Raw genomic sequence first — 21,162 nt, 5'->3', positions numbered from 1 at the left:
AAAATTAAAAGTAGCAGAAGTCGCTGATCGGAGTTTCCGCAAAAAACAAACTGAAAAGATTAAGAGAAAAAAATAAAACCGTTTTTCCGCAGTTTCCGCAAACATTTTTTTAAATTTCCAGTAATGATCCTAAGAGTTTTTGTTTGTTTGCGAAAACTGCGATCAGTGACTTTGGCTTTTTTTAATTTTTTCTCTCGATCTTTTTAGGGTACGAACTAGCAACTAGGTTGCATCCGCCAAGGATAAGCAGGCTGCTACTCAACCAGTGAGCAGCATTAATTTGACTTGAATTCTATCATTGTAAAAAATAGATTTTTTTGAAATGAGCTTAGCTGAAGTTAGCTGATTAAAATCGATTTTTAGTTTTTATGATTGAACTAACACGTGTGAAAATAAATTTGTTTGAATTCTATCATAATGCCATCTTGCAATATAGCCTAGTAGAACATAAATGGGACGCTAGGTTCTTTAAAATTAAAGCTAAGTTGTAATGAGATTGGAATGTTTATCCTGAGAATACTTCTTTGATGCTTAATCTTGATTGTTGTGTATGACCTGGCATTAATTGAATTGCTAATGCAGGCCTGGTTTCCATGACTGACAGAGTATGGTAAATATGTTTGGGAGCTGGTGTAAAAGTCTTCTCGAAGACATATAGGGTGAAGTGTACAGCATGAACAGTAAAGCAAAGGTGAAGTAGTGTTACCTTATATTTTTGGTCGATTTCAATGTATGAGGTTGTAGTATTTTTAACCAGGGCAGAGACTTTTCGGCTACACCAGCTCCCTGAATGGAGAGCTGTTCTTGATACGGTTTTATTCAGTACACAGCTCGAGAGTTGAACCAGCATTGCTTCACTTTGCATTTCCGGGTACCGTAGTAGCCTACAGTCTATGATCCACAGTTTGCCTGCTTTTTTGCAGTTTGGGCAGATTGGTGTGTTCTGATAATCCCATCGATAAAGAGTGATGGCAATGAAATTAGTCCGATCAATGTACCGTATACAAGTATTTTGTATTCAGGTCCAAGTAGTTTTTGATTAGTTTAAACATGAATTCATATCTGTTTCTGCTAGTATGTTCTGTCCATATTGCTATTACGTTTGCTCATAACAATGGTGTGGCTCGAACACCACCTATGGGATGGTTGGCATGGGAACGATTTCGTTGCAATACAGACTGTAAAGACTATCCCAATGACTGCATAGGTGAAAAGCTGTTTCGTGATATGGCATACAGGTGAAAAAGTTTCATCTATTTGAATAAGTCTTATGCTGAAGAAGCCAGACTTGTATGGCAAAAGCTCCATGTCCATAAGTAAACTGATATATGTTTCTGATTTAGTGTGATACTGTTTCTACGTTTTTAAAAGTTTGCAGTTTTGCAAACAGAATTTAGGTAACATTATATACTGGCATTCTGCATGATTCAAAAAACCTTTAATATTCCGAAAAATATTATAAAGTGTACTAAAACACCTATACCGGTATACTTTGTCTGCTATAAACTAGTAGATTAGGCTATTGAATAGTGGGAGGCCTGCACCCTGCAGTGTAGGCTACTCCATTTTTTTTTGTATATATATTTTTTTGTTCATATATGTCAGCTGCAAATTGGCTTAGTTAAATTGCTTAATGAAAACATTTTTAAAAGCGATAGTATACTATGCAATAAAATATGATGTTTGGTTTTGTGAAACCCTGCTGACAAAACATACGTTTAGTTCAAAAGCAAACTAATTGACACAATTTCTCTTAATTTGCCTGCGAAAGTATGAGTATTGTATATAACATAATTTTTATGATAGGCTTGCACAAGATGGCTGGCTTGATGTTGGCTACCAGTTTGTTAATATCGACGATTGTTGGATGGCGCGAGAGAGGGACAGCCAAGGACGTTTATATGGAGACCCAACAAGGTTTCCCAATGGTATGAAAAACCTTGCAGACTATGTGCACTCACAGGTTTGTTTTTAACAAAACAATGTGATTGTTTATGATAACTGACAATAAAAGAGTTTACTTCACAATTGTAGATACTAATGACCTGTTTTAGCCTGTTGCTGTTGTAATAGGGAATTGCACGAGCTTTTGAAACACAGTTTCCTTGTCATGTGCTATGACAAATGGTGTTAGAGTTCAGTGTATTGTTGTTTTGTGTGTTTCTTTTCTTTGGCTTGAAGCTGCTGTCTGTTGAGTTTATGTGTTGTCAGGCGATGTCATTTTAAAATTTTGTAGAAACAGTTGATTATAAGATTAGGTGACGTAATTCTTCTCTGTCGGCACGGTTGTTGATCTTTGGACTCTGTTTTCTCATAAAAATGGCCACTTTGAAGCGCTTTTGAAACACCATTAAGATTGACAGAGACGGCACAATCCACCACAAATTTTATATGGCAAAACTACTCCCACACTTCGACTCAGCCTTACCAGCACCAAGAAGACCATCCTTCTAGCGGCTAGCCGAAGTACAGAAAAGAAAAAAACAGATGATCCTGACCCAACAGTGCAACACCCCACTTGACTAAGTTCGAGAAGACGATGGAGGACAACGGATTCCCCAAGAACTTCCTTAAGCAACCACCCAGACAACGACACCACCAGCAAAATAGACAAAACCCCCAAACACCAGATACTTTGTTCAAACACATCAGCCCTCAAACACTGCCAACGTCTGGAGTTAAACGCTCACTACTTTGTTTGCAAAAACGTTGGCAAAAGATCTTCCTTATACAATATACAGTCCTCGAAATTAGCGGCGGCACACGGCAATTGCCGTGGTAAATGCCGCCGCAAACGTCATAATGGCCATTCTGCTACGGCAACAAAAATCAAGTCGCAAAATGAGCATTTAATTCGGACAAAAATTGTTCAAAATTTCTTCCTGTTTGATTTACTCGCAGCGTGAGTTTAATCAGCAGAAGCATCGCACCAAGACCTCACCTCAGACTATTTTACTTGCTGTGAACACTCACACAGTCTTCAAAATTAGCATATTTTTACTTCGCAAAAACGTTGACGAGGCCAAAGCAAAAGTTGAAATTGCCTCGGCAATTGCTGTGAACGTTTATTACGAAAAAATTGTACCAAAACATGCAAAACGAGAAGAGAAAAAAAGAATCGAATAGTCTATCACGACCGCACTGTTTGATTTGTTGTGATGTAATAATACCAAAAGTAGCGATAAAACGATCAACGCGATACGCACGCTGTTACGGTGATTCACGTTATAACTCATTGGGAGGGAAAAGTAAGTTAATTTTGGGTTGATTCAACGTTCGAGTCAGCACAAATCGATTTAATTTTCCGGCGATTTATATCGCGTAACAACAATGCCCAATAAGATATTTACGTTTGTTTTACATTAATTCAACATCTAGCGACGTTAAATTATCATGAAATAACGTTAATTGCTTAATAGGCTGTGCCAAAAAAGGCGATGTTCAATGTTCACGGATTTTTCCTTAACTTGCTGAAAATTTGTAGTGGACTTTTACAAACACAAACATAAAAAAAAAAATTGAAAATAATGACGTCACATGGTCGCGCTGGGCGTTTCTATGGCCCGTTTTCATAAAAATTGTCATATTTCGAAAACCACTGGAGATAAAAAGATGAACGTTACATCAAAAGCTGCAAATGTGGCATGTTTATATCTGCTCTAAGAACACTTTTTATTTTAGGACTACTTGAAAAATATTTATAAGCAAAAAACTCAATTTTACTATTTTTTGTAGTAGGGGAGATGCAGGACCTATTAGACATTTTTTCTTTTTTGCTCTCATTTCTTAGACATTTTTTGCCATATGATCGGAAGCTTTTCTTTACTGCCGAAGAACCATTTATTCAATTTTGTACTACTTTTTATGTTCGCAACGACACCGGTCAAAAATAAGCATTCGATGAAAGAATAACTTTTGCGTAACAATTAAGCCAGTATTTATAAGGTTGCAAACTTTTTACAGTTCACAAGAGCGTGCGTGATGCTCTAGGCTACCGCTGTGTGACACACGATGAAGAAGAAGCGCATAAAATTTCTTTTGATTAAAGCATACGGCAATTGCCGCCGCAACCCAAGGTTTGTTGATTTGGCGACGGCAATGTTTTTGCCGTCGTAGATGGAAGCTAATTTCGAGGGCTGCTTATACTGTCCTAATCAACAATATTGGGATCATGATGGAAGCGTTCACATCGCTATTCCTGTCAGCACACTACACAGTAGAAGCTGCATATTCCACTAAAACTTCTCAAGATACTTCCGCCGAATGTGTCGAGCTGTGGTGTATCAACCAAATTTAGAAGACTCGATAGGAGAAGATCAACAATATCTGTCAGGCGCAGATGGAATTTCATTTGAATAGTCTGACTGAGGTTACAATTCGCGTTGTTTTGAGAATTGATGAAGAGAAATTTTAGCGTTTGTTTTACTGAACAGTTGAGATTTGTTTTAATTTTTTCAACTAAGTTTGTTATGACACCAGGGTGCGAAGCTTGGCATATATGAAGACTTTGGAACAGAGACCTGCGGTGGTTTTCCTGGTTCCGAAGGTCATGAAGAAACAGATGCCAATACATTCGCCTCTTGGGGAGTTGATATGTTGAAATTTGACGGATGTTATTCCAACGATTCTGCTAAGGCCATCGGTTACCCTCTGATGAGTCAAGCATTGAACAAGACTGGTCGACATATTGTGTACTCATGCAGTTGGCCAGCATACGAAGGCGGCCTACCACCAAAGGTGAATACTATTTTCAATTTTGTTATCACAACTGTTAAAGTCACTACTTCAATTGTTGGTCGTAACTTCCTTAAAATCACAGCTAATTGCTCTGTATCCTTAGATTCCCTACTGTGGAGAAACATTGTTATGAGGCATTTTCTTTGCTAGCACCTACGTAATGTGATAAACATGTATTCTTGCCATTTTGGCAGTTTTTCCAGCACAAATAATAGTTTATTTGCTGCATCGCTGAGGGCCGCAGGAAGAATGGTTGAGAGCCGCGGTTGAGAATCACTGCTCTATGTAGTAAAAACTATAGTTTTTCTATCCACTTTACCAAAGAAACTCTTTTAACAGGTTAATTATACCGAGCTTGGCGACATCTGCAACTTGTGGCGTAATTATGATGACATCGATGACTCGTGGGAGAAAGTTCTTGGTATTATTAATTGGTGGGGCACAAACCAGGATGCCCTGATCCCCGCTGCCGGCCCAGGGCGATGGAATGACCCGGATATGCTCATTGTAGGAGACTTCTCTTTGAGTTTGGATCAATCTAAAGCACAATTTGGTAAGGTGCTTAGTGCTTACACTAACGGAACTTTTAGTATGAAGTAAAAACATCCGACTGGTATCTGTCGCCGAAATGAGCTGTTTGATGTTTATATTCTTTCCACAGTCCACGCTTGGCTGACATACAATACTGTACAATGTACATGTACATGAGCTCGTTCCCACGTAGCAGTGTTGTGTTTTTGGAACATCCAAAGAATGAAAAATGCTGGTTTGCTTGCTGAGTTACTGCAACTCATTTGAGTGATTTTAAATCTAATACATAATAATGCAGGATGAAGTGAGACATATTTGTGTGTTATCCAATAGTCGTAAACTCCATGACAGTAACTGTCAGTCCCAAGCCAAAGGTTACAAAACTCAACAGTTTCAACAAAACTTAACTATTATATAGATTGAGTTTCGCATAAAATTTAGCAGCATGATCGTTGCTTACTTCACAGTTCACAATGTAGATGCTGTATTAATGACATGTTTTAGCCTGATGCTGCTAGTTCGCTGTGGCAATGGCGAGTTGCACTAGCTTTCGGAGCACAGTTTCTACAGTTTCCTTTGTCATAGCACATGACGAGGAAGCTGTGTTCCGAAAGCTAGTGCAATTCGCGATTCGCCATTACCACAGCGAACTGGCAGCATCAGGCTAAAATAGGTCGTTAATATCTACACTTGTGAAGAAAACTCAACTATTTGTGAATTGTGCCCACCAGTCAGTCAAAGTACGATTCTACTATGACGAGACTACAGTTCCAACAAATGATGAATTGCAATATGTTTGCACAAAGTGCTGTTTGAAATCACATGATGCTCTCTTCTCAGAAATGCGTAAATTAGACATGTTTACTTATCGTGATGTTTGCATATTTCTACCAACTGCATAACAAACCGGTTCCAATAAACACGTCGCAACTGCATATTTCAGCTGCCCGTCATGTGAAGAAATATGTTTTGTAAACAAACTTTGTTCCTGTTAAACAACGTTAAATTCGGCTCAAATAATTCAGAATAAAAACAAAATGAAAATAATGACAAATTTCAAATGATTTATTGGAATTAAGCAGATGTACAGATGTACTTCATCTATTTTTTTTTTTAACTTTTTTGGGATATACAAACTGTTTTACTTTTTTTTTGGCATTTGGGGATGATTTAAGGTCATGTAAGCTACTGCACATTTTGCAATTTTCTGCTGTTCGCTTTTAGCGTAAATTGTCTAAGATAAAAAAAAAAATTGTCTACGATATGCGAGGCTGTAAACAAGCAACAAAGACTGTCTTTCGGAAGTCTTCGAGAATTACACAAACTTTTGTGCATTTATCGAACAATCGCGCTCGTCTCGGTCAATACTGATCACAGTTTTAGCGCCATGAGGCGAGTAAAAACGTGGCTTTCGTACCGCAATGACAACAGTTTAAACATTAACAACCGAATGTTTGGAACTATTCACAAACAGGTGATAGATATCATTCATTTAAAAGCTGTTGCAAATGAGTTCATTCGAGCAACCGACGCGCGTAAAATGTACTTCGGATTGGCTTGATATTTGTCTGATATTTGTTTGATACAGTATATAAATTATCCCGTGGGCACATTTCATACTTTACAGCAGATTGTGACGCTATGAACGTGAAATATATCTTGTTTCTTCTTGTTTAATTCATTTATCTTCATCTGTCTCACATTTCGATTTACTGTATATGGCTAATAGGGAGAAAACGATTAACGAATTGCCCAGCATTATCGCTATATCGTATCTTAAAACTGTAAAAAAATTGGCCTTTTAACAACAAAAGTGCCCTTTTTCATAATCCTCCCCCCCAGTCAAAAATCGTTCCGGCGCCCCTGGGAACCGATGTGGTCATCAACAAAGATTCCACCTAAGCAAAAGAGCACTTAATAAAACATCACAGGCAGGCAGCATCTATGATAAAAGAGTGTTGTCCAATTCCATTTTTCTCGGTTATTGCTGTTAAAATACTGTTATGGCTTCATTTAGGTCGATGTTTCGGTTGTAGTGAATATGAAGCAGGAGAAGCCAGGTCAAGCGTTCTTCTTTCATGATAGAGCTGTTGAAGGTATGAAGCCGCCGAAGAACGCTTGCTGCCCTCTCCCATTCACATGAAGTGACTGGAGTTGTTGCTGATATCCTCAGTATTGGATACTGAGCACCACAATATACTTGAGTGCTTCTGCACAAGTACTAGGGCGGCGGGTTTCTTTTCTCCAGTATGCCAGCGAAAAAACTCTTGCTGTATCATCTCAGGTGCTGGAAGATCATCTTCAAACAATCGTATTGCATCCATGAAGTCAACTCCCTCCTTGTCGCATGCTTTGGTCGGGAGAAGATTTAGAATGTTTGCACATGCAAAGGAACCCAGAACAAAAACAAAGCTTGTTTACTAAAGTATTGACAAGTTTTCTTCGCTGTTGTGGTAGAAACAAAGCACGTGGAAGACAAAATGCACCATCCAATTTTGCACTGTACGTCAGCCATCTGTATATTCAGTATATAGTTGTATCGCACAGATGCAATAACACAATATACTTCGAGACTTTCTTTGTCTATATCAAACTACAGCAATACATGTAAGCTTCAGCGAATTTCACTGCAATTCAGCATAAAGTATATCCCACACTATCCACTAAAATTAAATCAATACACCTCCACAATTCCGTTGCCGGTTTTCACTTCAACTATCTTTTATCACGAGTACTGCGCTCATATTTATAAGATTATTATTGTAATGTACGTTCTCCTAAACGTGACACAACAATTATCAATAGAATTATCCAGAAGGTAGAATGCAAGAAAGATTAACTATATATTACTTGACACTGTATCCGAGAAAATAGAGATAAACAACTTACGTCACATTCGCTAGCGCAACACCAGGTATTATGACGCAGCAATGATCAAAGTTTAAGACTTCACTATTATACAATCTTCCATTTATCTTCCAAAAACCTCTTATTCAGAACTATCTGGATTCTGGAAGGTTTCAGCTGATCCTGTGATCGTATGTAGACTATACCTTCTCCAAAATGTTGACCTTTTCGGCTCAAAAGGGGTTCCCGGGAACCCCGAGAACCCCCCCTGGCTACGGGCCTGGATATTTCATCATAATAATAATAATTATGTTTTATTTTGCGCTCGTCACAGATGCGATACAACAGAAAGCAGCGAAGGGACATGTAGTCTTTGAGCCAGCTGCTTCCCTTATATTGGCATGCCTTAAGTGTCTTCGCAAAAACCGCGTGCTCTGGAGCTGTGCCGAACCCACGTCCTTTTGGACATCGCGCAGACGTTCTCATCACTTGTCCACGCAGCCGACATGCAGTTGCGTTTCCTTGCAATCCGGTCTTTTTTACATTTAACTGAAAAAAATTGTTACCGCACTTTGTACTTTATAAGTGAGCATCGGCAAGAAAACCAAATACGCAAGAGTCCAGCTCGCAGAAGTGGCAATTTTTGCCAACTGTTTTTTGGTACTTTATACATTTCCCTAAGTATAACTTTTTTCTTTGTACTGTTACTGTATTTAGGTATGTGGGCCATTCTTGCCGCTCCTTTGTTCATGTCCAATGACTTGCGTGACATACGAAGGGAAATGGTGGATGTTTTGCAAAACAAAAACGTCATTGCCGTCAGTCAAGACCGACTTGGCATCCAAGGACGAAGATATTTGAACGGCGGTATTCAGGTGAGTTGCTCTTTTTGAAAGGGGAATCACTTGAAGATTGTGACCTACCACTCTACCAGTCATTCCATACAGCAAAATCCCTCATTTTTACATTGATTCAACGTCTGCAGACGTCATGCTGTATGGAGTCATACGTTTGTTTCAACGTCATACGTCTTGTTTCAACGTCTTGCTGTATGGAGTCATAAGTATTTCTGTTGAACCATTCAGCAACGATCTTTCTATCTGTTTATAGGACTGGCAACGTTGGAACAGCCAGGATCTTTCTTTATGCTACCAAAGGTTATTTTTAAAATCGAAGTCTAGTCTAAACCACATTGTATAAGCATTTATCACGTAATTCGTGCAACAAAAGAATTCTTGTGACTGTCCGGTTCAGCTATAACAACTTTGGTTATTGATTTCCAGGCCTTAAAACTCGTGTTTTTTTTCCGGCAGCCATCGTGGCCTACCGGGAGCTTCTTCTCGGCGGCCAAATCTGCGTGCTTGGAGGCCAAAATACAATAACGATAGCACAAGTAAATAGAATTAAACTTGCAACAATGCTAAAGTGATCACTTAGCGTTGTTGAAGTTTGGGCGACGTCCTGCAATAGAATCGTTGTACCACGCAATAACTGCTTTATCGGGATTGTAATTCGGTATTGCGGGACCATCTAACGACACTAAATTGTTTCAATTATTCGCTGCTCAGTAAATTGTTTCAACTGCATACCGCCTTTCATAAAACCTGACCATTTATACCGTTTTGATGTCACCATTGAGGGTGTGAAGTCACTAGGCCATAGCGGGAACATTTCTCAACTACACGTGTTTTCCCCTCGGATGTCAACTAACCTAGCTCTCCTTTTTAACAACGATTCAATGTCCGACAACATTAAATCGACATAGAAATGACAATATTGCCAGCCCATGTAAATTAACACTTCGGATTAACACATTGTTAAAATAAACGTCGAGAATTACAAACAAGACTTACAACGCTGGTGATCACGGCTGGATAATGGATATTTTCCATACAATAGCAAATGTTTCCGCACAATACAACAGTGGTGATTATGACGTACAGACCTAATTCTGCGTCACTCTTTGATACTAGATATTTTCGAGAGTTAATCCACGATCACTCTATTGCGAAATTAAACAATTGGCTAGAAGAAACCGGCGACCAAACTTGGCCGACTGAGGAGGTAGCACCGGCGGTCATTCAAGCACTACTTAGCGGCGATGGCCGCCGGCTGCTTTAAGGCTTGAATTTCTTTTATTAATATTTCAACGTATCAACATCAGCCATAGCTAGAGGCGTGAGGCAGGTGTAGTTAAAGAACACAAAAGTGGTATTTTCACCTTTTCTTCCCGATGAAATGATGGCTCTCCTGTCATCTGTACCAAGCTGTGTATTTGTGATCTTTTATCATCGTTTTATCTTTCGTCATGATCGCGTCCAGGGTAATCAATATAGTAGGCCTACTAGCTACAGTAAATGGCATATTAGTACGCCAATGAACGTGGAAAGGATTTGAAATTATTAAACTTTGCATGGTTTAAAACGTGCTTGAATAGACCTAGGTGTTTGTTTAGTAAGCAACATGTTTCTTTTCAAGGTTTGGTCGAGACCACTTGACAAGGAAGAGTTTGCAGTGGCTGTGTTGTGCACGGAAATCACCGGTAGCCACCTCAGAAAGGAGTTTACACTCAGTCAATTGAACATCACCAAGGCCCCTTATTACGAACTGTACGACTTGTTTGAATTCAGTGATTTTGGAAAATTCCAGCCCAAGGACACGATCACAATCGACATAAATCCAAGCAGCATAAAGATGTACCGGGCCATTCCCATGAAAATGGAAATCATTGAGCAAGAAGAAATCGTCATAGATTTGCTCTGATGGTTTGACAACGTCGGACTGTTGCGCTCCCACAAACTGCGATTTATATAAATCAATTACAGTAGAATTTGGCCACGTGGTGACATTTCGCTATAGAGATGCTTTTTCGAAGGTCTTTTTAGGTGTCACTATAGGGAATTCATCAAATAATCTCTTAATGTGTTGCACGGTTGGACTACATCCATTGTGATTTCACAAACTCCATTTATTCTTTTCCTACTTGAATGAAATGATATCGCTGCTGTCGTATTATGACATGTTTTTGTTTTATATCGAATTAACATTTGGATGGAGTGTCAGAATACCATTTCTATGGCTCAATTTTTGAACCTTTTTTGTATGAGCGAGTTTTAATGGTTAAATGTATGAGCGAGTTTTAATGGTTAAATGTATGAACGGGTTTTAACCGTTGTTAATATTTCTACCAACAAGACGATTTATCTGTTTTTGTTGCAATGAATTCGTACTTTATTTTAGTGCAGCATTGTAATGTCATTTTTGTAAATGTTACAAGGGCTGCCAGTTGCCACGTAGGAAAAGGCGACGTTCATACCAAGCCAGCAAAATTAGTCATTTTCATCTGTAGACTGTGAATCAAAGTAAAAATGACGGATCTTGCTGTCTGGATATGAACCTTTAGAGTTATTCAATTTATGATTAACTTACAAATCTGTTGAAAACTATGTGGCATGAATCAGTGGTGCGATACTCATTAGTCCAGCCTCATGGGCAAAACACGTGTCTATCGCTGTCAATTCCTGCTACACTCGACTGCCGAGAAACTTACAAATCTATTATTAGTTTCTCAAAAGAGGATAGCTTCATGTGCACTGTTGTCATAAACATAAAAAATATGGAAAAATGGTGTTTTTGCTGCTGTCGAGATGATGATGTGCGCTATGATCTTGTCTGCAATCATCTTGTCTAACGACTTTTAGACTCTGTTCACCCCAATAAATTTTGAACCCCATGCAACTACATAGCAAGCTATGTAGTTGGGTTTTGCGTCTTCTACAAGGGCAGTTGCGACATTTTGTAACTCACGACTGCCATCCGTGCTATAAATGACAATCCTTTTGCTCTGTGTAGCATGTCCTCTGGTTTAAGCTCTATTTTGAACCAATGAACTATTAGTATTTGAATGTGGTGTTTTCGTAATTGAAACAAAACTGAAAAGCGACCTTTTGCTTCACTAACTTTGTAGAATCCGAACTTTTGAGTCGTTCGTTTTCACTGCCATTCTATCCGATGATAATATTTACGATTGATCATACATATTATCGAAAAATGTTAACAGAATTTTGTATTGTTTGTTCGTAATCTCGGTAATCGGTATACACTATACACTATACAGTATACACACTACACAGTATATGCAATAAATCTTGAGATTTCGATTGATCACATTACTCACAACTGTATACACACACAATCTCATTTTGCAATAGAGTGTAAGCTTTGTCTTGAAAGTTGAAGCCAAATTGTGAGCCTGGGAATATTTATCCTAAGAATAACTCTTTAAAGCTTAATCTTGGCAGCTGTGTATGACTTGCCTTTGATTGAATCACTAACGCAAGCCTGGTTACCAAGACTGGCGCAGGAAATTTTGTTCGTTTGTTGAATTCTTCTCTGCGTTAGGTGCCACTGAATGGAGATCTGTTCTTGATGCGGTTCAGTTGATGCACAGCTCGAGAGTTGAACCCAGTAGTGTTGACAGAGAGGCCCAGGGGGTACTTTAAAAACCGACCCTGGGATAATTTTAGGTGCCCGAAAACTTAAAGAAACCACCGACTGTACTTTGGATATCGTGCGTTTTTTCGAGAAGTATTCTAAGTTGGGAGGAGAAGAACTGATTGGTACCGGGTCAAAATTATCCTCTTAGCGGCCCTGGTTGAACCGCCATTACTTCATCATGTCTTTTATTTCTATACAATGTCAGATGCTTGTCCTATTATCCAAAGAGATCGTTAGAGCATAACAACAGTTGCTGTGTACCCGCAGTTTGTTTGACTTTTGTTTACACATTCATAAACAATATTGTTGTTTTGGTTCGTTTTGACAATTTAGTCTTACGCAACATTTGTTTAGACTGTCTAACAGCTTGTAGCCAATAGACTGCTGAAACCTTGTGTGCTTTGGTATGCCTGTTTAACGCACTTGTTTTAACACTAGTTTTATCACAGTCAATGTACACAAGAATTTTATATTCAGGTCCAAGTAGTTTTTGATTAGTTTCAACATGAACTCATATTTGTTCTTGCTGGTATGTTGTGTCCATATCGCTGTTACGTTGGCTCATAATAATGGTGTGGCTCGAACACCACCTATGGGATGGTTGGCATGGGAACGATTTCGTTGCGATACAGACTGTAAAGACTATCCCAATGACTGCGTAGGTGAAAAGCTGTTTCGTGATATGGCATACAGGTGAAAAAGTTTAATTTGCACGAACACAAGAAGTATATGTTTTTAAATGTTTGAAATTTTGTGTGCAGAATTTAGGTAACATTATATAATTTTCTGGACAATTCAAAAAAAGGCTTATAATTCCAAAAAAATATTGCAAAGTGTCCTAAATAACTTGTATTACACTCCATTTGCTATAATCTAGTAGGCTATTGAATAGTGGGAGGCCTACGGTGTAGTCCATCTCTTTCTAAATTTTCTTGTTGATATTATGTCGGCTGCAAATTTGCTTAGTCAAATTGCTTTTGAAGACATTTTTAAAAGTGGTAGCATACTATGCAATAATACATGATGTTTGGTTTTGTGAAATCCTGCTGACAAAACATATGTTTAGTTCAAAAGCAAACTAATTGACACAATTTTTCTTGTAACAGAATTTTTATAATAGGCTTGCACAAGATGGCTGGCTTGATGTTGGCTACCAGTTTGTTAATATCGACGATTGTTGGATGGCGCGAGAGAGGGACAGCCAAGGACGTTTATATGGAGACCCAACAAGGTTTCCCAATGGTATGAAAAACCTTGCTGACTATGTGCACTCACAGGTTTGTTTTTGAAAATCGACCATAAAAGAGTTAGCTTTCTTCAATGCAGCTTACTGAAATTAGTTGTGCATAATATGCTGAATAAACTCATGAAAAAATAATTTGATTTGACTAATGAGAAAGTGCACTTATGATAAAAGTATATGAACTACAAAGTTATGTAGGACGTGGAAAGAATTTTGAAGTTTCCACTAAAAAACACAGATTTCAGTCATTTTTCAAATTTAATTTTTGTTGTTTTAATTTCTAATTACAGACATGTACAACCAAGCAACCACATGGCATTTAACATAATCCATTAAAATTGAACATAAACTATAAGCTACAAACGTTTTCGGCCATACACACGTTAGCCCTTATCAAGTAACAAAAAAAATAACTGCTTATATCTACAATGAAAATGAATAACTGATCTAAACACTGAATTGAAAAACGAAATGCAAAATGAAACGGCAGAGCTAGGGGTGTTCAATTTCGATTATTTGAATATTCGAAATTCAATTTATTTTCGAATTTCGATTTCGAATATCACAACTATTCACCAAACTGCAAAATGTGATTTTATTGAAAAAAACGACATGAAAATTCGCTAGAAAACGCGAAAAAAAAACATGAAAATTTGCGAAAAAAGAACACAAAATAACGTCTACAGCTCCAGGCCCATGTTGGTGTTTATGAACACAAGCTGATCGACATGGTCACCCGTCACTCCCGTCAGTCGGGATCTCTGCTTCGTGACGGTCAGGCCAGCTTTTGAAAACGATCGCCCCGCTGGAGCCGAGGTCGCTGGGATCCCAAACACTTCAAGTTCATTTTCACAGCGAGCGATTTACTGCAGAGTGCAGGGGTTTCGACTCGAAAGCGACATCGAGTATGTTTGCAAGCACATAAAGCTAAACGCACGCTACGTCTACGTAGCAAATTATGTTGTTTTTGGGTGCATTCAACATCTGATGTCATTGAATCGACACAAAATGGTAGATTTTTGCTATGTTCCCAGGCAGCAAAATCATTCATTTTTACATTGATTCAACGTCTGCAGACATTAAATCAATGTAAAAATGACAGATTTTGTTGTCTGGTGTTGGATTGTAGGTTTGTAGCATCGCAACTCGTTCTAGTGATTATTTATCGCGAAGCTGTTGCGGTTTGCAAGCTGTTGCGGTTATCTGACTAGCCATTCAAAAAGTGTTTTCCTGCTGCCGATCGCTAGTTCATCTATTGTTTTATGTATCAATACAGCATAAAAAGTTATCCCCACACAGAAATGTGCGTGGGGGCCTGGCCCCCACGCAGGCCCGTAGCCAGGGGGGGTCTCGCCCCCCTGAAAAAAATTTCGCCCCCCTTTGGCAAAATCTCAACATTCTCGGGCAACAGCTACAATTATAATGATTTTGTCCATTTAATTTTTTTCGGTACCCCCTAAAAAAAAGTTGCCCCCCCTTGCTCTGCGGTCTGGCTACCCCTTGCTCTGCGGTCTGGCTACGGCCCTGCCCCCACGGCTTAGGCGCCTATGGATTCGGTAAAAAATGGATAAAACTGCGACAAAGCTCAGCCTACACTTTCTGCTATTGAACAACCTAGCTATCTTCATTCTTGAGAGAAATTTGTGAAATTTGGCATTAAAAATGCCAAGTTGGCATCCCTGGTGCAGGACTGGCCGTTGGACCCGCGAGAGCGTGTGATAGTCACGTGATCGACGATGCGCATGCGTCGAAGTCTTTTTTCGCTTGCAAAATGCGACAAGACAGATTTCGCGCCACTCGCGTTACTTTCAACCGCGTTCAGCCGAAAAGGCGGCTATAATTTCGAATATGTCCGTACGAAAAACGAATTTCGAATATCACCTTAATCGAAATCGAATCGAAAATCGAAATTGAACACCCCTAGGCAGAGCATAATTAAGAATTCTTAATTAAGGCAGAGCATAATTTAGAATTCTTAATTAAGTTCTTAACTTCAATAAACATTATCGACGGTTGTTATAATTATATTATTATTAACAATTTATATTAATTGTAACAAGTGTTATATTTATTTTTAATTATTTTAACATTTTAAGTAGCAATACCTTAAATGGTAGGCCTAAGCATAATAAGCTAGCATGAGTAAAAATGCCACAGATTTCCACAATCCAAATGGTCAGGAAATGTGCACTTAAAACACGTGTATAAATTATGGTCTTAAAAGTGCTCTTTGTATTTAATTCTTGTTTGAGACTGACAGAATTTACTTTACAAACAAACTTAAATATGAACATGGCATGATTGCTAAAACTCAAAATAATTTCATTTGGATGTCACAAAAATCTGACAGATGTTACAATTCAATCATATCCTTATCACGTGACAGCTTGTTTAAGCTAACTCAGCCTTATCAGGTTTTAGAATTTGCGCTTGTTTTGAGGGAAAGAGAAGTTTTAGTGTTTGTTTCTGTTGAACAATTGAGATGCATTTTAATTTTTTCAACTAAGTTTGTTATGACACCAGGGTGCGAAGCTTGGCATATATGAAGACTTTGGAACAAAGACCTGCGGTGGTTTTCCTGGTTCCGAAGGTCATGTAGAAACAGATGCCAATACATTCGCCTCTTGGGGAGTTGATATGTTGAAGTTTGACGGATGTAATTCCAACGATTCTGCTAAGGCCATCGGTTACCCTCTGATGAGTCAAGCATTGAACAAGACTGGTCGACATATTGTGTACTCATGCAGTTGGCCAGCATACGAAGGCGGCCTACCACCAAAGGTGAATACTATTTTCAATTTTGTTACTTATCACAACTGTTAAAGTCACTACTTCAATTGCTTGTGTTTTTTGTTACCTCAGATCTTTAGAAATCATTGCTGTTAATAGATTAATCTATTTCTTGTTTGTTTCAACTTGTTAATCTTTCAATAAAAATAATCATTTTGCTTATGTTTCAAAACGCTGAGGTGAACTTACATTTCCAGGGGCTGCATGGTGCGTCAACCGTATATTTTTAGCATTATATTGTTATGTATTAGCATTTGTCTGTGTGGTTTAACAGTACAGACAAAATCACTGACGTAATCACGTACTGATCAAATGCATCAACCATTTTTATGGGTTGACCACATGTATTGGTTAAATACGTAAAAAAAAACTTGATAGATTGACCATGTGATTATTAGGTTTTGTCTATACAGTAAAACCACAGTTTTTTTATGCACTTTACCAAAGTGTTTCTTTGTTTTAACAGGTTAATTATACCGAGCTAGGCGACATTTGCAACTTGTGGCGTAATTATAAGGACATTAGTGACTCGTGGGAGAACGTCCTTGGGATTATTGATTGGTGGGGCACGAACCAGGATGCCCTGATCCCCGCTGCTGGACCAGGTCGGTGGAACGATCCGGACATGCTTATTGTAGGAGACTTTTCTCTGAGTTTGGATCAATCTAAAGCACAATTTGGTAAGAGGCTTATACTAACAGAAATTTCAGCATAATGTAAAAATACCAGACTGTGATGCCTACCTGTCGCCAAAAAAAAACTTTTGTATTTTTTTCACCGTAAACTGACATACAATACTGTAGTGTAGGCTATGCACCAGCTCGTTTTGAGGTAGCAGTGTTGCCATTTTTTAGAACGTCCAAATAGTAGAAAAATGCTGGTTTGGTTGATGATTTACTGCAACTCATTCGAGTGTGATTTTCAATCTTACATAATAACGCAGGATGAAGTGTGACAGTTTTGTGTGTTATCCAATAGTCATAAACTCGATGCAGTAACCTTTAGTCCCATCTCGATGCTTACAAAACTCAAAAGTTTTAACAAAACTCAGCTGTTTGTATATTGCTTCTCAGTCAAAGTACGATTCTACTTTAACGAGACTACAGTTCCAACAAATGATGAATTGCACTTTGTTTGCACAAAGTGCTGTTTGAAATCACATGATGCTCTCTTTTCAGAAATGAGTAAATTAGACATGTTTACTTATCGTGATGTTTGCATATTTCTACCAACTGCATAACAAACCGGTTCCAATAAACACGTCGCAACTGCATATTTCGGTGCCTGTGTGTGATGAAAAATATTTTGTAAACGAAGTTTGTTTGTAGATGTAGGTTTATTGCTACGCTTGGTAATGTTGGCTAACTTTCGTCAGCAATGTTTCACAACGTTAGATTTGGCATTCAACACAACTCTGAATAACAACAAAATAAAAGTAATGACAAACTTTAAATGATTTGAAGGAATCGAGCTGATGTACAGTGTACACTGTACAGTAGCCTTTAAAGTACTCCGTCAATACTTTCTGAAATTTTCCTTGATGTACAAACTATATACGGCGTTTAGGGCTGAGGATCCTTTCTTTTGCTTCCCTGGGGTGGTGCTGGTCATAATAATAATAATCATGTTTTATCTTGTTTAGCCCATTGCGGCAACATACAGTACACTGGGATCAAAGATGCTATACAACAGGAAGCAGCGAAATGACATATTAGTCTTCGAGTCAGCTGCTCACGTTATTTTGCCATGTCATTAAGTAGATTTACCCAGACACAGCCGCGTGCTCTGGAGCTGTGTCGAACCCACGTCCTTTCGGCCACGCAGCCGACATACAGTTCCGTTTCTTTATCGATCTTTTTACATTCAGCTGAAAAATATTTATTTGTACGTTATAAGTTAGCGAGAAAATTGGTTATTTTAACAGACGTTGAAAAACTGTAAAAATGACCGATTTTGTTGTCTGGTTGTATGTTTATTGTTTATATGTGGTTTTGAACTTGAAATGAAAGGTCCGTCTAAATATCACGTTTTCTTGGTATTTAGGTATGTGGGCCATTCTTGCCGCACCTTTGTTCATGTCCAACGACTTGCGTGACATACGAAGGGAAATGGTGGATGTTCTGCAAAACAAAAATGTCATTGCCGTCAATCAAGATCGACTTGGCATCCAAGGACGAAGATATTTGAACGGCGGCATTCAAGTGAGTTGCTCTTTTTGGAAGGGGAATCACTTGAAGCTTGTGACCTACCACTCATGGTCATAAGTATTTCTGTTGAATCATTCAGCAACGATCTTTCAATTTGTGTACAGGACTGGCAATGTTGAAACAGCTGGTATCTTATGCTACAAAAAGATGTCCAGGAGGACTAATACTAGACAGTACCAGCTACAATAAAGGATGTACCAGTACGCCTATGAATGAGTGAAGGGTTTATAATCATTACATTAAACCTTACATGGTTTAAAACTGACGTGAATTATTAGGTGTTTGTGTAGTAAGCAACATGTCTCTTTTTCAGGTTTGGTCGAGACCACTTGACAAGGAAGAGTTTGCAGTGGCTGTGTTGTGCACGGAAATCCCCGGTAGCCACCTCAGAAAGGAGTTTACACTCAGTCAATTGAACATCACCAAGGCCCCTTATTACGAACTGTACGACTTGTTTGAATTCAGTGATTTTGGAAAATTCCAACCCAAGGACACGATCACAATCGACATAAATCCAAGCAGCATAAAGATGTACCGAGCCATTCCCATGAAAATGGAAATTATTGAGCAAGAAGAAATCGTCATAGATTTGCTCTGATGGTTTAATAACGTCAGACTGTTGCGCCTCCCACAAACTGCGATTTATGTAAATCAATTACAGTAGAATTCGTCCATGGTGACACTTTGTTTGGTGATACTTTTTCGAAGGTCCTTTCAGGTGTCACTATAGGCGAATTCTACGATACATTACTTATGCATTTTAAATGTTCAATTGAAAAAATTACCAACATAAAATTATCTCCAATGTGCTGCATTATCAGATTATATCCATTGTAATATCACAATCCTTATTGCTGTCGCATTATGACATGTTCTTATTTTATGCGGAATGAATGCTTGGATGCAGTTTCAGAATCCATAGATGTCCTTTTTATGGCTCAGGTTGTAAATTATTTTTTGTATGAACCGATTTTAATAGTTAAATCTTGTTAATGTTTCTACTAGAGTAGACGATTTGTCTGTTTTTGTTGCAGTTACAGTGAAGTCGTACTTTATTTCGGTGCAGAAACTACTGTATACCATTGTGATGTCACCCTTGTAAATGTTACAAGGGTTGCCAGTTGTCACATAAGAAAAAGTGACGTTTATACCCTGGCAGCGAAATCAGTCATTTTTACATTGATCCAACGTCTGCAGACGTCTGGGTATGCACCTTTAGAGTTATTCAGTTAATAATTTACTTGCAAATTTATCAAAAGTCGGTAGCTTCATATGCACTGTTGTTTTAAACATGAAAAAAGTATGCAAAAATTGTGTTTCTGCTGCTGTCGCGATGATGACGTCTAATCATCTTGTCTGCAGTGGTCTTTAGACTCTTTTCATCCGAATAAATTTGAACCCCATGTAACAAGTAGCAGGCTATGTAGTTGAATTTTGCGTCCTCTGCAAGGGCAGTTGCGATATTTTGCTGTACACATCTTTCATCCAAACAATAAATAATTATTTGATCTCTATTTTGAACCAACGAAGTATTAGTATTTGAATGTGGTGTTTTCGTAATTAAAACAAAACTGAAAAGTGACCTTTTGCTTCACTAACTTTGTAGAATACGAACTTTTAAGTCGTTTGTTTCCACTGTCATGATAATATTTACGATTGTAGGTACGATTAATTATTATGCATATTATTGAATGATATTATCAAAATTTCGTTTTGTTTGTTCGTAATCTTTGTAATTTCCTACACATGCAATAAATCTTAAGATTCTTCAAGTGGTTACCTGTTCAACTGTTTTCGCTGTGAAGAGGAGTTGATGTGATCGACGAACAACATATGGGAGGGGAAAGCATGTTAATATTTAAAATAAAGAGTAAACTGTAGCTACTAAATTCAGCCAAGTATTAAAAATGTATTTCAACATGTAATACAATGTCATGTACACGTTGTAATAACATTAAGATCCCATTTGTTTATGGAGCAAGATAAAGAGAGTGCGATTGCTTACCACCCGTGGCTACGTCCTTGTTTTGAACTATTGTTCCTCATTGTGTTTCCTTGTTCAATCATTAGCGTAAATCACTTTGGATGTCTATGACCAAAAGCTTTAATACTTGTTGCAGAAAACTGTAACGTCATATATGGACATGCTGTATGAGACGTTTCTTGCAAATTATTTGCTATTATTTTTTGGCTAGATGGACAATGAGCTTGCTTGGGTTGAATGAGAGTGTTGATAAGTTGGCAAAAGCGAATGGAGTGAGGTGGTATGGGCATGTTTTGAGAAGGGATGAAGATGATGTTTTGAGAAGA

At 38.2% G+C, this 21,162-nt stretch overlaps 2 protein-coding genes across 2 annotated transcripts; both read left to right on the top strand.

The window, feature by feature from the left end:
- Positions 1 to 1,037: 1,037 nt before the first annotated feature.
- LOC145783691 (alpha-N-acetylgalactosaminidase-like) lies at positions 1,038 to 13,089 on the top strand. Its single transcript, XM_082595584.1, has 6 exons — positions 1,038 to 1,238; positions 1,807 to 1,963; positions 4,480 to 4,737; positions 5,077 to 5,290; positions 8,833 to 8,990; positions 10,594 to 13,089. The coding sequence occupies exons 1-6, from the start codon at positions 1,051 to 1,053 to the stop codon at positions 10,876 to 10,878; spliced, it is 1,260 nt and encodes a 419-aa protein (XP_082451710.1). The 5' UTR covers positions 1,038 to 1,050; the 3' UTR covers positions 10,879 to 13,089.
- Positions 10,911 to 20,929, top strand: LOC145783681 (alpha-N-acetylgalactosaminidase-like). Its single transcript, XM_082595574.1, has 6 exons — positions 10,911 to 13,305; positions 13,733 to 13,889; positions 16,379 to 16,636; positions 17,112 to 17,325; positions 18,689 to 18,846; positions 19,166 to 20,929. The coding sequence occupies exons 1-6, from the start codon at positions 13,118 to 13,120 to the stop codon at positions 19,448 to 19,450; spliced, it is 1,260 nt and encodes a 419-aa protein (XP_082451700.1). The 5' UTR covers positions 10,911 to 13,117; the 3' UTR covers positions 19,451 to 20,929.
- Positions 20,930 to 21,162: the final 233 nt, after the last annotated feature.

Source organism: Aplidium turbinatum, chromosome 1, assembly GCF_918807975.1.
Source record: "Aplidium turbinatum chromosome 1, kaAplTurb1.1, whole genome shotgun sequence".
NCBI classification, from domain to species: domain Eukaryota; kingdom Metazoa; phylum Chordata; class Ascidiacea; order Aplousobranchia; family Polyclinidae; genus Aplidium; species Aplidium turbinatum.
The sequence above is the reverse complement of the archived record's forward strand: the minus strand, read 5'-3'. Positions and strand labels throughout refer to the sequence as shown.

What these genes read in the sequence shown, in the direction of transcription:
- LOC145783691 (XM_082595584.1), top strand. Translation starts at nt 1,051, where the DNA reads ATGAATTCATATCTGTTTCTGCTAGTATGTTCTGTCCATATTGCTATT. An exon ending in TTTCGTGATATGGCATACAG is followed by an intron (nt 1,239 to 1,806) that starts GTGAAAAAGTTT and finishes TTTTTATGATAG; the next exon opens with GCTTGCACAAGATGGCTGGC. An exon ending in AAGGCGGCCTACCACCAAAG is followed by an intron (nt 4,738 to 5,076) that starts GTGAATACTATT and finishes CTCTTTTAACAG; the next exon opens with GTTAATTATACCGAGCTTGG.
- LOC145783681 (XM_082595574.1), top strand. Translation starts at nt 13,118, where the DNA reads ATGAACTCATATTTGTTCTTGCTGGTATGTTGTGTCCATATCGCTGTT. An exon ending in AAGGCGGCCTACCACCAAAG is followed by an intron (nt 16,637 to 17,111) that starts GTGAATACTATT and finishes TTGTTTTAACAG; the next exon opens with GTTAATTATACCGAGCTAGG. An exon ending in ATTTGAACGGCGGCATTCAA is followed by an intron (nt 18,847 to 19,165) that starts GTGAGTTGCTCT and finishes TCTCTTTTTCAG; the next exon opens with GTTTGGTCGAGACCACTTGA.